Source organism: Balaenoptera musculus, chromosome 17 (assembly GCF_009873245.2).
Source record: "Balaenoptera musculus isolate JJ_BM4_2016_0621 chromosome 17, mBalMus1.pri.v3, whole genome shotgun sequence".
Lineage (NCBI taxonomy): Eukaryota > Metazoa > Chordata > Mammalia > Artiodactyla > Balaenopteridae > Balaenoptera > Balaenoptera musculus.
The window spans coordinates 610,278-622,966 of NC_045801.1; the positions used below are offsets into that span (position 1 = coordinate 610,278).

Consider the following 12,689-nt stretch of genomic DNA (forward strand, 5'->3'; position numbering starts at 1 on the left):
CAAGTCCCCTGAAATCTCCCAGGCCCCAAGGGTGCTTAGGACACCCCCTGCCTGCTGACCACTGGGCTGGGCCCTCTGAGCCCCACCCAGCCCTCAGCTGACTGGTCCTCGTTTTCCAACCAGAGCCTTCCAGGTACACACCCTCCCTCTGCCTTTCTCCTCTCTGCTCTTGCCCTCCCCACGCTGGTCCCCACTCCTCTGGGCTATTCCCACCAGGCTGCCTCTTCCATTCCCTGCTTGGGAACAAAAACAGCTCAAGATAAGAGCCCTGAGCCAGGGCCCAGGGCTACTACTAAGAAAACACCGCCATGGGCCTCCTGCCACTGACAGGTCCACGGCTGTGTGAGCCTGGCCACTGTCTGGCCGTGTGGCCTGAACCCACTCCCAGCCGCCCTGTAGACTGCGAGGAGGTACCGTCCCCTCACAAAGACCGTGACCCTTGAGTCAACAGCGCCTCCAGCTGCCCAGCCAAGAGACCAGAAGCACCTTCCGGGTGGCCTCCGCCTGCCTCTCTGCTTCCTTGGAGAGGTTGAGCGCTGCCCCTCCTCTCCCGGCCACCGCCCAGCCCTGCCTGCCCCTGAGCCCCAGGAACAGCTCCTGCAGCTCCTACTTTAGGCCAGCCTCTCCCTGGTTGAAATGCTACACAGGGCTCTCTGCCGCCTTCAGGATGAAGGCCAAGTGGTTCAATACATGGACACGGGTGGGTTACTGCAGCAGGGCCCTGGGCCCCTGGGCTGTGTCCAGCCAAGCGAAGCCCTTTCCACCTGTAACCAGGTTCTCCACTCCAGTCAGCGTTGCCACTTTCTCTAATAGCTAGGTCTCCGCTTCCTGTCCCACATTCAGTGCTGACTGGACTCCCAGCATGCAGGGCAATGTTGGCCACACTGCACTGGACACCCCTGGGAGCTCTGAGGGCAAGGGTCTTAGTCCCAGAGTCCTCTGCAAACCTGTATTCCCATCACACAATAGCTCAAATGGGTATGTTGAGAAACTTAATTTATTTCCATGATGGGCGCTGAACGATCTGGAGCTGGAAGCCCGTCTCCTGCCCCTTCCCCTCTTGTCCCAGAGGAAGAGGGGCTTGGCCAGGAGGGCCAGCTGGGACCTGAACAGGCCCAGGGTGGCTCCTTGGCTTGAGGACCCATTCAGGCAGGACAGCAAGCAGACACTGGGCAGGGTCACTTAGGTGGCCGATACGCCAGCTTCCGGCTCTTCAGGACTGACCACTTATGCCGCTTCATGGCATAAACCAGGGGCAAAAGCAAGCCCATCATCATCAACATCTGGGGAGGAGGCAGGCTCAGAGGAGGGAGGCGGAAAGGACCCCTGCCCAGCTCCCAGCCCCTCCCCCAGGCCCACTGTGCCCCTCCGCCCAGCCCTTTCACCTTGAGCCCCATGCGTTTGCGATGGTCGTGTTCTGGTTCAGATGTCCAGCGCAGGAAGGTACACACATCCTTGGCTACCTGGGACATGGTAGCTGGGGTGCCTGGGCCAAGGACAAGTGGTACGAGCTGCCCGTGGGTGTCCCTGCCCAACGTGGGGTAGCCCAAAGACCATCCTCCACCATGGGGCAGAGACGGGTTCCTGCCCACAGCTTCAAAAGGGATGGGACCCACCCCTACCACCACCCAGCACACAGATGGCCTCAAGGCTGCCCATGAGCCTCCTCAGAAACAGACAGACAGTGTCCCAGCCGAGGAAGGTGCAGGCACTCTTGGGCCAAGAACACAAGGCGCGCATCCCTAGCAGTGGGGAAAGTAGGACCCAGCTTGCCCACCCCCAGCGTGGGGGCCTCTCACCGTCGTCAAACTCCAGGACTTCGTTGTAGATGGGAGGCGCCATGCCAATGGCCTGGCCGGGAAAATAGGGGTTGAAGTAGAGGCCTTCTCGCAGCGGCACCCCAGTGGGTGGCTCACAGTAGCCCGTGAGTAGGGAGAAGACGTAGTCCTCACCACCGTGCCTGGGACCAGATCGGGGTCTCCTCAGCCCCTGGCATGAGGCAGCCCTTCCTCCCCCAGCACCCATCCCCCCAACGCAGGCCAGTACCTAGCTCGCACGACGTAGCTGAGGTCAGGGGGCAGTGCTCCGTTGTTGGCCGCTCGCGCAGCCTCAGGGTTGGGGTATGGTTTGGGGAAGTAGTCAGACAGCTTACCCGGCCGCATGAACATCTCCCCGTTCTCGTTGGGGCCGTCCTGAACCTCCACCTGCCACCAAGAGCCCCATCACAACCCTGCTGTCCAGCACAGCAGGAGCCCCCATCTGTGGGGTCCTCCGCGTCCCCACGTCCCCACCTCCTCAGCCAGCGCCTTAGCTTCATCCTCTGTGTAGCACACGCCCACCAGGTGGCGGTAAGCCACGTAGTCCATGCTGTGGCAGGAGGAGCACACCTGCTTGTACACCTGGAAACCCCTCCGGATGCTAGAGACATAGAAAGGGTTAAGGGCGCCGAGGATTCCACCCCACCCGGCCCACCCAGAAACTCCCCCAGCCGGCCACACACCTGGTGTGGTCCAGGGAGGAGAGGAGGCCGCGGTGGGACCACGGATAGCTGGGGGGGTGCAACTCCAGGTCACTGGCACTCACCGCAGAATGCAGAGCCACAGCCAGCCCTGCACCCCCTGCCGCCAGCATGCCCAGCGCTGACAGAATCACTTTCCGGCCCCGGGACGGGCCAGACTTCGACGACAGGGACACTGCCTGCAAGAGTCCCGCTCAGCGCCTGCCAGAACACCACCCAGCCCTACCTGGGGATCTGACTCTCAGCGCCTACCTCTCCCAACTCAGGCACCCAGCACCGGCCACCTCCCGCGCCACTGCCCTCCCCACCCTCCCCGCTGCGGACCCCTTGACCGGAATTCGGCCCTGAAGGGGGGAGTTTGTGAGGCGTGTTCTTAGATCCTGGGCCAGGAATCGGGCCGAAGTGAGCAAGGGTGCTGGGGCAGGCCAAGGTCACAAGCAGCTGGCCGAGATCAGGCTGAGGTCACTTTAGGACGCGGGCCCAGTCTGGAAGGCCGCAGCGGGAGCGGGCCTGGGCGCGCCCCCCGGGGAAGCGCCCAGTCCCGAGCCGGCAGCGAGCCCGCCCCGCCGCCCCCCACGCTCGGCACCAGGTGCCTGTGCTGCTCGGAGGGGTGGGAGCCCAGCCCTGCTCCCAAGGTCGGCAGGCAGCGGGGGTCCGGCCGGGGCGGGGGCCCGGGTGCGGAGGCTGCTCTCGCGCTGCCTGGCCCGCGCCCGGAGCCTCCCAGCAGTGACCTTCACTGGGCTGCGGGGCCGCGCGGCGGCCAGGGTTAGGACCAGCTCTCACCTGGGGTGTCCGCAGTGGGAGCTGCCCGGGCCGCGCACCGCTCAGCAGACCCCGGGCCCGCGCGCCCGGCAGCCCCGCGCCCCGCGGGCCCAGCACCAACCCGCGAAGCGAAGCCACCGCCGCTGCCGCCATATTAGCCCTCTTCAGCGCGGCCACCGCTACCGTGGGCCTCTGCGCCGCCAAAAGAGCTTAAATCTCGCGAGAACCGGGGAGTGAGGGAGGGGGGCGGGGCGGGGCGGGGCGGGGCGGGGCTCTGTCCGTCAGGGCCGCGCACCGCCTCGCCGCGCTTCTCCGGTCGTCGTGGAAACCAGCGGTTGGGCGGGTCCTCGTTGCGTCTCTCTGTTGCCGTGACAACTCCCAACAACCCTGGTTTCCCTGATCCCGCCGCTGGTCTCCGGGGCTCAGCGGTGCTGCGCCCCCCACGCCCGGACGCCCCCAACCCGGGATCCACCGCTTTTCGAAGCCATCGCACGCTTTCGTCCAGCAACATTTCCAGACCTGGCGCGGTGGCAGAACACCCTCACTGCAAAGCATTGATATTATTTAACCAGTCAGATGACCCCCTGGAAGGCCCCTCTTGCCGAGCCCACTCAACTTGCCCAGTGCTAGTAGCCTATTCCCCGAGGCTGTTGAAGGCAATTACGGGCAAGTGTTGTAGTTTCAAAGCTGTAATCTCCCTGAAGCAATGGAGAACAGCTGGGGCAAATAACAGACTAACCAAAAAGCTTAAAAGGAAGAACTGGGGATTACGTTGTCCACAGGGGCGTTGAAAAGCCCTACAAATTTCCGGAATACAGATGGTCAAAAACATAAGTAGGGCTGTGCATATACTCATGAAAGACCTGAAAAAGCCCTAAGTGCTCACTTCTGGCTGACCTTGAGTCTCTGTGCACAGGTGAAGCCTAGAGTTGTAAACTGCCTGGCTGAATTCCGAAAGCATGTCCCACATACACACAGAGCCACTTGGGAATGACAGAGATTTATTGGTTCCAGACACGTAAGGAAATTTCTGTCCAATCATTTATCTGACCACTAAGCTAACCAGGTAGAGACTAAAGTGGCTACCCATGACAAATAATAGACTTGACAGAATTAGTTCAGAAAAGCCACTACACAAATACAACTACCATAGCAGCAACAGCAACAAAACCTGGAATCTGATTTCCAGAAATGCCACATTATATCATTTAAAATGTCTAGTTTTCAACAAAAAATTATGAGACATCCAAAGAAACAAGAAGGTCTGGCCTATAAATAGGGAAAAAAAGAACCAATCAATAGAAACTATCCCTGGGGAATCTTAACTATTTAAATATGTTTGGGGGGGATAAATTGGAAGATTGAAATTGACATATACATACTACTATGTATAAAATAGATAATTAATGAGGACTGAGGACCTACTGTATAGCACAGGGAACTCTATTCAATACTCTGTAATGACCTATATGGGAAAAGAATCTAAAAAAGAGTGGATATGTGTATATGTATAACTGATTCACTTTGCTGTGCAGCAGAAACTAACACAATATTGTAAATCAACTATACTCCAATAAAAATTTAAAAGTAATAAAACATTTTAATAAAAAACTAAATTAAATTTTAAAATATGTTCAAAGAGCTAAAGGAAACCATTATGTCTAAAGAACTAGAGGAAAGTGAGAATAATATCTCATCAAATAGAGACTGTCAGTAAAAAAAAATTATAAACAGGCTCCAAATGGAAATTATGGAGTTGAAATGTACAATAATGGAATTGAAAATTTTTACTTATGGGGTTCTACTGCAGATTTGAGCAGGTAGAAGAAGGGATTAGCAAACTTGTAGTTAGGTCAGTTGAGATTGTCTGGTCTGAAAAACAGAAAAAAAAAATAGAGAGAGAGAAAAATTAACAGAGCCTCAGAGACCTGTGGGACACCATTAAGCATACCAACCTATACATAATTCTCAGGAGCAGAGGAGAAAGAGGGGCAAAAAGAATATTTGAAGAAACTGTGACTGAAAACTTTCCAAATTTGATGAAAAACATGGATCTACACATCCAGGAAGTTAAAAAACTCCAAGCAGGATGAAGTAAAAGAGGTCCACACCTGTACACATTATACATTGTTGAAAAGCAAAGAAAAGGAATCTTGAAAGCAGCAAGAGAGAAGTGACTCATCACATATAAGTGGTCCTCAATAAAATTAACAGAAGACTTCATACCAGAAGCCATGGAGGCCAGAAGGCAGTGGTATGACATATTCCAAGTGCTGAAAGAATAAACTTGCCAACCACGAATTCTATATCTGGCAAAATCATCTCTCAAAACAAGGGGGCAGGGACTTCCTTGGTGGCGTAGTGGTTAAGGATCTGCCTGCCAATCCAGGGGACATGGGTTCAAGCCCTGGTCCAGGAAGATCTCACTTGCCACGGGGCAACTAAGCCCATGTGCCACAACTAGGATCTCATAAGCTGTGTGGTGGGGCCAAAAAAAAAAAAATCTATGGGTATAGACACAGAATATATGAGGTGGAATATGTGGCAATAAATAAGGGGGAAACAGCTATACAGGAGCAACATCTTTTAATACAGTTAAAATTAATGTAATGTTAATCTAAATCAGATTGTTAACAAATTAAGATGTCAGTTGTAATCCCAAGGGTAACCACTAAGAAAATAACTCAAAAAATATAGTCAAAGAAATAACAAAGGAATTAAAGTTGTACACTGGAAAATAACACACACACACACAAAGACAATAATGAAGAAATTGGGGGGGGGGAAAGATATAAGAAACATAGAGAGCAAATATCAAGAGAGCAGATATAAATTGTACTGTATCATTAATTACATTAAATGTAAATGGATTAAAGTCTCCAGTTAAAGGGCAGAGATTGGCACAGTGGATTTTTCTTTTTAAAGTCATGATCCAACTATATAATGCCTATAAGAAACACACTTTATATTCAAAGACACAAATAGAAAGTAAAATTTGGAAAAAAGGACACCACACCAACAGTAACCAAAACAGAGCTGGAGGGGCTATACTAATATCAGACAATATAAACTTTATGACAAATGTTTATATTAGAGTTAAAGAAGGACATTTTATAATGAAAAAAGGATCAATTCATCAAGAAGAAATGACAGCTATAAAGATATATTTGCCTAACAGAGCCCCAAATTATGAAGCAAAACTGGACAGAATTGAAAGGAGAAATAGAAAATTTAACATAAGAGTTGGAGACTTCAGTACCCCACTTTCAGTAATGGATAGAACAGCTAGACAGAATATCAGCAGGGAAAGAGAAGACTTGAACAACACAATAAGCCAACTAGACGTAATGGGCAGCAATGAAACACTCCAACAACAGAAGAGTACATATTCTTCCCAAGTGCACATGGAATACTCTTCAGGATAGATCATATGTTAGGCAATAAAACAAGTCTCAATAAATTTAAGAGTAGTAAAAGCATACGAAGTATGTTTTCTGACTACAACAGAATGAAATTAGAAATCAATAACAGAAGGAGAGTAGGGAAATTCATAAGTATGTGAAAATTAAATGACATACTCCTAAATAAACAATTAGTCAAAGAAGAAATAACAGGGAGGGACTTCCCTGGTGGCTCAGTGGTTTAGAATCTGCCTGCCAATGCAGAGGACATGGGTTCGATCCCTGGCCCAGGAAGATTCCACATGCTGCAGAGCAACTAAGCCCGTGAGCCACAACTACTGAGCCTGTGCTCTAGAGCCCGTGGGTCACAACTACTGAAGCCCACACGCCTAGAGCCTGTGCTCTGCAACAAGAAAAGCCAAGGCAATGAGAAGCCACGCACTGCAATGAAGAGTAGCCCCTGCTCACAACAACTAGAGAAAAGCCCGTGTGCAGCAATGAAGACCCAACACAGCCAAAAGTAAAAATTAAATTAAAAAAAAAAGAAATCACAGGGAAAATTAGAAAATACTCTGAGATGAATAAAAACAAAAACACAACATACTAAAACTTAGCACCATCAAGAGAGCTGCTAAGAGGGAAATTTAGAGCTTTAAAAAAATAATAAGATCTTAAATAAATAACCTAACATTCTAACTTTAAAAACTACAAAAAGTAGACAATCTAAACCCAAAGTAAGCAGAAGGAAGGAAATAATAAAGATTAGAGCAGAAACAATTGAAATAGAGAATAGAAAAACAACAGAGAAAATAAACTAAAAGTTGATTCTTTAAAAAGATCAACAAAAATGACACACCTGTAGCTTGACTCACTACGATAAAAAGAGAAGACTCAAATTGCTAAAATTAGAAATGAAAAAAGTGACATTACTACCAAACTTACTGAAATAAAAATGATTATAAGGGAACACCATAAATAATTTATGCCCCCAAATTAGATGACCTATATGAAATGGCCAGATTCCTAGAAAGACACAAACTGCCAAAACTGACTCAAGAAGAAGTAGAAAATCTAAATAGACCGATAACAAGTAAAGAAACTGAACTAGTAATTAAATAACAACAACAACAACAACAAAAACTTCCCAGAAAGAAAAGCCCAGGATGAGATGGCTTCACTGGCGAATTCTACCAAAATTAAGGAAGACTTAACTCCAATACTTCACAAACTCTTCCAAGAAATAGAAGATGAGGGAATACTTCCCAACTCATTATTTGAGATCAGTATTACCCTGACACTAAAACTAGACAAAATATCATAAGAAAGAAAGCTACAGGCCAATATCCTATATGAATATAGATACAAAAATCCTCAACAAAATATTAGCAAACTCAACCCAATGCTTGAAAAATGCAGTACATCTTTTTCCTGGTGGGATTTATCTCAGTAATGTAAAGATAAATCAATGCAAACATCAATCAATGTATAAAAAAACACTCAATATAACACATAATAGTAATAAAGGGAAAAGGACCACATTTTATCATTACAATAGACACAGAAAAAGCTTTTGAAAAAAAATCCAACACATTTTCGTGATAAAAACCTCAAAAAAGCAGGAATACAGGGCAACTTCCTCAACCTGATAAAGGACATCTATGAAAACCTCATGGCTAATATACTCAATGGTGCAAGACTGAAAGCTTTCCTAGTAAGATTAGAAGGAAGAGAAGGATGTTGGTTCTTGCCACTTCTATTCAGCATTATATAGGAGGGTCTATCCAGGGCAATTAGGCAGGAATATGAAATTAAAAGCATCTAAATTTGAAAGGAAGAAATGAAATTATATTTGCAGATAACATGAATTACATACAATTGACCCATGAACAACATGGGTTTGAACTGCGCAGGTCCACTTATACTCAGATTTTTTTGCTAAATACACACTACAGTACTACACCATCTGCAGTTGGTTGAATCTGAGGATTCGGAACTGCAGATACGGAGGGCTGACTGTAGTGTTATAGGTGGATTTTCAACTTTGCAGAGGGTCGGCGCCCCTAACCCCTGCATTGTTCAAGGGTCAACTGTGAAATCCTAAGGAACACACAAACTATTGATATTAGAGGTAATGGATGAGTTCATCAAGTTTGATTGAAGATCAAAATACAGAAATCAGTTGTGTTTCTATACACCAGCAATGAACAAACTGAAAATGAAATTAAGAAACTAATTATATTTACAATAGCATCAAAAAATTAAATACTTAGGGGACTTCCCTGGTGGCGCAGTGGTTAAGAATCCGCCTGCCAATGCAGGGGACATGGGTTCGATCCCTGGTCTGGGAAGATCCCACACGCTGCAGAGCAACTAAGCCCGCAAGCCACAACTACTGAGCCCGCGTACCACAACTACTGTTTCACAGCTGACCCTTGAACAACGCAGGGGTTAGGGGCGCCCGACCCTCTGCAAAGTTGAAAATCCACCTATAACTCTACAGTCAGCCCTCTGTATCTGCAGTTCCGCGTGCTGCAACTACTGAACCCCGTGCGCCTAGAGCCCGTGCTCCACAACAAGAGAAGCCACCGCAATGAGCAGCCCACGCACCACAACAAAGAGTAGCCCCCGCTCGCTACAACTAGAGAAAGCCTGCGTGCAGCAACGAAGACCCAATGCAGCCAAAACTAAATTAAAAGAAAAAATTAAATACTTAAGAATAAATTTAACAACATTTGTACACTGAAAATTATAAAACATTACTGAAAGAAATTAAAGAAGACCTAAATAAATGTAGGGACATCCTGTGTTCACAGGTTGGAAGTCTTAATATTGCTCACATGTTAATACTTCCCATACTGAGTAGAGTGATGAAATCTTGCACCCGCTCCTCTGTCTTGCCTGGGACACAAATGATCCCTTTGTCCAGTATATCCTGCCCATTAGTCACTTAGTAGCCATCTGGGTCATCAGATCAACTGCGGAGGCATCACAGTGTCTAAGTGACCCTTTTATTTTATTTATTTGTTTTTTCACATCTTTATTGGAGTATAATTGCTTTACAATGTTGTGTCAGTTTCTGCTGTATAACAAAGTAAATCAGCTATACGCACACATATATCCCCATATCCCTTCCCCCTTGCGTCACCCTCCCACACTCCCTATCCCACCCCTCTAGGTGGTCACACAGCACGGAGCTGATCTCCCTGTGCAATGCGGCTGCTTCCCACTAGCTAGCTGTTTTACATTTAGTGACCCTTATTTTACTTAAGAATGGCTTCAGAGTGCAAGAGTAGGGATGCTTGTGATTCAGGTACACCAAAGAGAAGCCTTTAAGTGAAATGAAGTGCTTCCTTTAAGTGAAAAGGTGAAAGTCCTCAACTTAATAAGGAAAGGAAAAAAATTGTATGCTGAGGTTGCTAAGATCTATGCTAGGAACCAATCTTCTATCCGTGAAACTGTGAAGGAAAAAGAAATTCGTGCTAGTTTTGCTGGTGCACCTCAAAAACTGCAAAAGTTATGGCCGCAGTGCATGATAAGAATTTGGTTAAAATGGAAAAAGCATTAAGTTTGTGGGTGGAAGACACGAACAGATAGGATTCAGTACTATCCAGGGTTTCAGGCATCCCCTGGGAGTCTTGGAACACAAGCCCTGAAGGTAAGGGGTACTACTGTACTGCATGAATCCATTCATTTGAAAGTCCAGATTCAGCAAATCTATAGCGGCAGAAAGTAGGTTAACGGTGCCAGGGGCTGGAAGGGGAGGGGGAAGTGGGGTACAGGGTTCCTTCTGGGGGGCAATAAAAATGTTCTGAAGAACAAGGCAGGAGTTGGCCAGGCAGGCCTTGGAGATCAAGGTAAGGAGGCTTGATTTTATCCTGGAGGCGATAGGCATCTCCTGAAGAGAGACAAGGTGGACCGCAGGGCCAGGATTGGGTGAGGGCACCAGGGGAGGAGATGCACGCGGGGTGGGAGGTGTTCAGGCTGGGAAGAGATGACTTAAAGGTGACCATGGCACATCCAGGAGGCGGAGGTGACAGGATGTGGCCTCAGGGCAGAGGTCTAGAGGAAAGACAGGATCTGAGTGCGGGCATGAGGGCAGCTGGAGCCTGCAGGGGCGGCTCACAGAGAAAGGCCCCCAGGGCAGCCCTGGAGCCCCACCTTGAAGCCCGAGGTGGCATGGGGTGACTTGGTAAAGGGTCTGAGAGAAGCACAGAGGAAACCTGGGACAGCCAGCCAATTGCAGGAGGACGTCTGCAGAGGGTCTGGTCGTGAGGAAGCTGTTGGGTGTCCTGAGGTGGGTCCTGCCTGGCTCAGGACCTCCCCAGTCTTGCACCCTAAACTCCCAGGCCCTCACCCCATACCATAAGACAGGAGTCCCTGTGGAAGCCAAAAGGTTTGCCCCCTGGACTTCCTTCTGGGCCTCCAGAAGGGCTCCCTCTGATTCTTTCCTTCTTTCATTCAAGAAATACGTATGAATATTCCACCACGTCCCTGGCTCTGTGCTGGAAAAGAGGCAGGAAGAAAGACAAAGCCTGTGCCATAGAGCTGCTCTTCTGGGGCATGGGAGGCAAGCGACCAAGGAATGAGCACTTACTACCAACACAATAGACACACACACTTCTAGATGCACCCGGCTGCTCACCGCCTGAGAGCCCCATGTGAGCTGGGCTCAGCAATAGTTCCTCTTGCATGAACTAGACTGAGGTGTCAGAAAACTCCAATAACAACGACTTAAGCACAGTAGAAGTTTGTTTCTTTCTTGCAAATGAAGCCCAGTTTAGCAACCCTGGGCGACGGCTAACCCCAGTTTAGCAAGGGCTTTGGAGGGTCAGGGAGCCCCTCCTCATCTCCACCCCAAGCCTGGGCTGGAGCTCACATCCCAGACATGCTTCTGGTTCCACATGGCCCCGGGCAGGAGAGAGAAGTGGCTCAGAGGGCCATCCTCTGTTTGAAGTCTCTGCATGGAATTCACCCTCGAAGCTTCTGCTCAGGTCCTGTGGGCCACAGCCGTCACACGACCACACCAAGCTGCACAGAGTCTGGCAGTGTGCCTGTGCTCATGTCAAAAGTAGGGTGCCATGACTAAGGAGAAGGGACATGGGGGCCAGCAGCAAGCACCCTCAGAGTAAAGCCTGCGGGGCCTTATACTCACCCCCTGTACGTCTCATCTGTACCTTTACAGCCTGACGTTTCCTTTCGTTTTAAAATGTATTGCACAAGCGACATCAGTGAAAATCAGAGCAGAAATTCCGCTTCCCCGACATATCAGCTTCAAAACTCCCAAGGCTCCCCTCCACCTCTTGTGTGTGGGTAAGCCCAAAACAACTGATGATCGGATAGCTTTTGTCCCCACTTGTATGTTTCATGATGTAAGGTATTTTCATGATTTGCGTTTTAAGTGGCTGCCTAAGTCCAGTTAAAAATGACTGACTGGCGCCAAAGTGCAGGTAAAATGTGTGGAAGGGATTTTGTATTAGACGCCAGTCCACAAAGACAGAGACGACAGGAGACCACAGCAGAGCAGAGACCTCTATGCGCCTTGGAAGATGGGAAGCCACAGGCAGGCGGTGCCTGCCTTATCAGGGGAGGCTTCCGAGAGAGGCCAGTCTGGAGGCACTTCTGGGGGTGCAGGGTGTGGGGCTGCAAGTCCTCCTCTGGCCTCAAAATGCCTAGAAGACAAGCAGACCAAAGACAGGCTGCTAGTCACGGTGGGCCTCCAGCACCCTTGCCCCACCCCATCCCTAACACTCTGGACACAGAGCACACGTGCCCTTCAGCAGTGAGAGGCCCCAAAGTGAACCCCTCCAGGTGCTGCCCCCCACTGTGGAGTCAGGGAGCCCCAGCTGTTGAGGGGAGCCCCCCAGGAAGATGAGCCCCACCACAGAGGCGGGCCTGGGCGGGGGCCAGGGGCGAAGCTTCCTGCCTGAGACTTTCCGGCCACCCCGTCCCGGGACGCGGTCCCGAAGGGAGGGAGGCTGGTCCTGAGCTGATGCTCCAGGCACTGCATC

The 12,689-nt window shown here is 49.5% G+C and overlaps 1 protein-coding gene across 1 annotated transcript; it reads right to left on the minus strand.

Annotated features, from left to right (window-relative positions):
- Nucleotides 1-979: 979 nt before the first annotated feature.
- Nucleotides 980-3,479, minus strand: LOC118883831 (cytochrome c1, heme protein, mitochondrial). Its single transcript, XM_036830977.1, has 7 exons — nucleotides 3,302-3,479; nucleotides 2,501-2,697; nucleotides 2,292-2,418; nucleotides 2,047-2,204; nucleotides 1,800-1,960; nucleotides 1,386-1,486; nucleotides 980-1,283 (listed from the first exon to the last, which is right to left on the minus strand). The coding sequence occupies exons 1-7, from the start codon at nucleotides 3,431-3,433 to the stop codon at nucleotides 1,179-1,181; spliced, it is 981 nt and encodes a 326-aa protein (XP_036686872.1). The 5' UTR covers nucleotides 3,434-3,479; the 3' UTR covers nucleotides 980-1,178.
- Nucleotides 3,480-12,689: the final 9,210 nt, after the last annotated feature.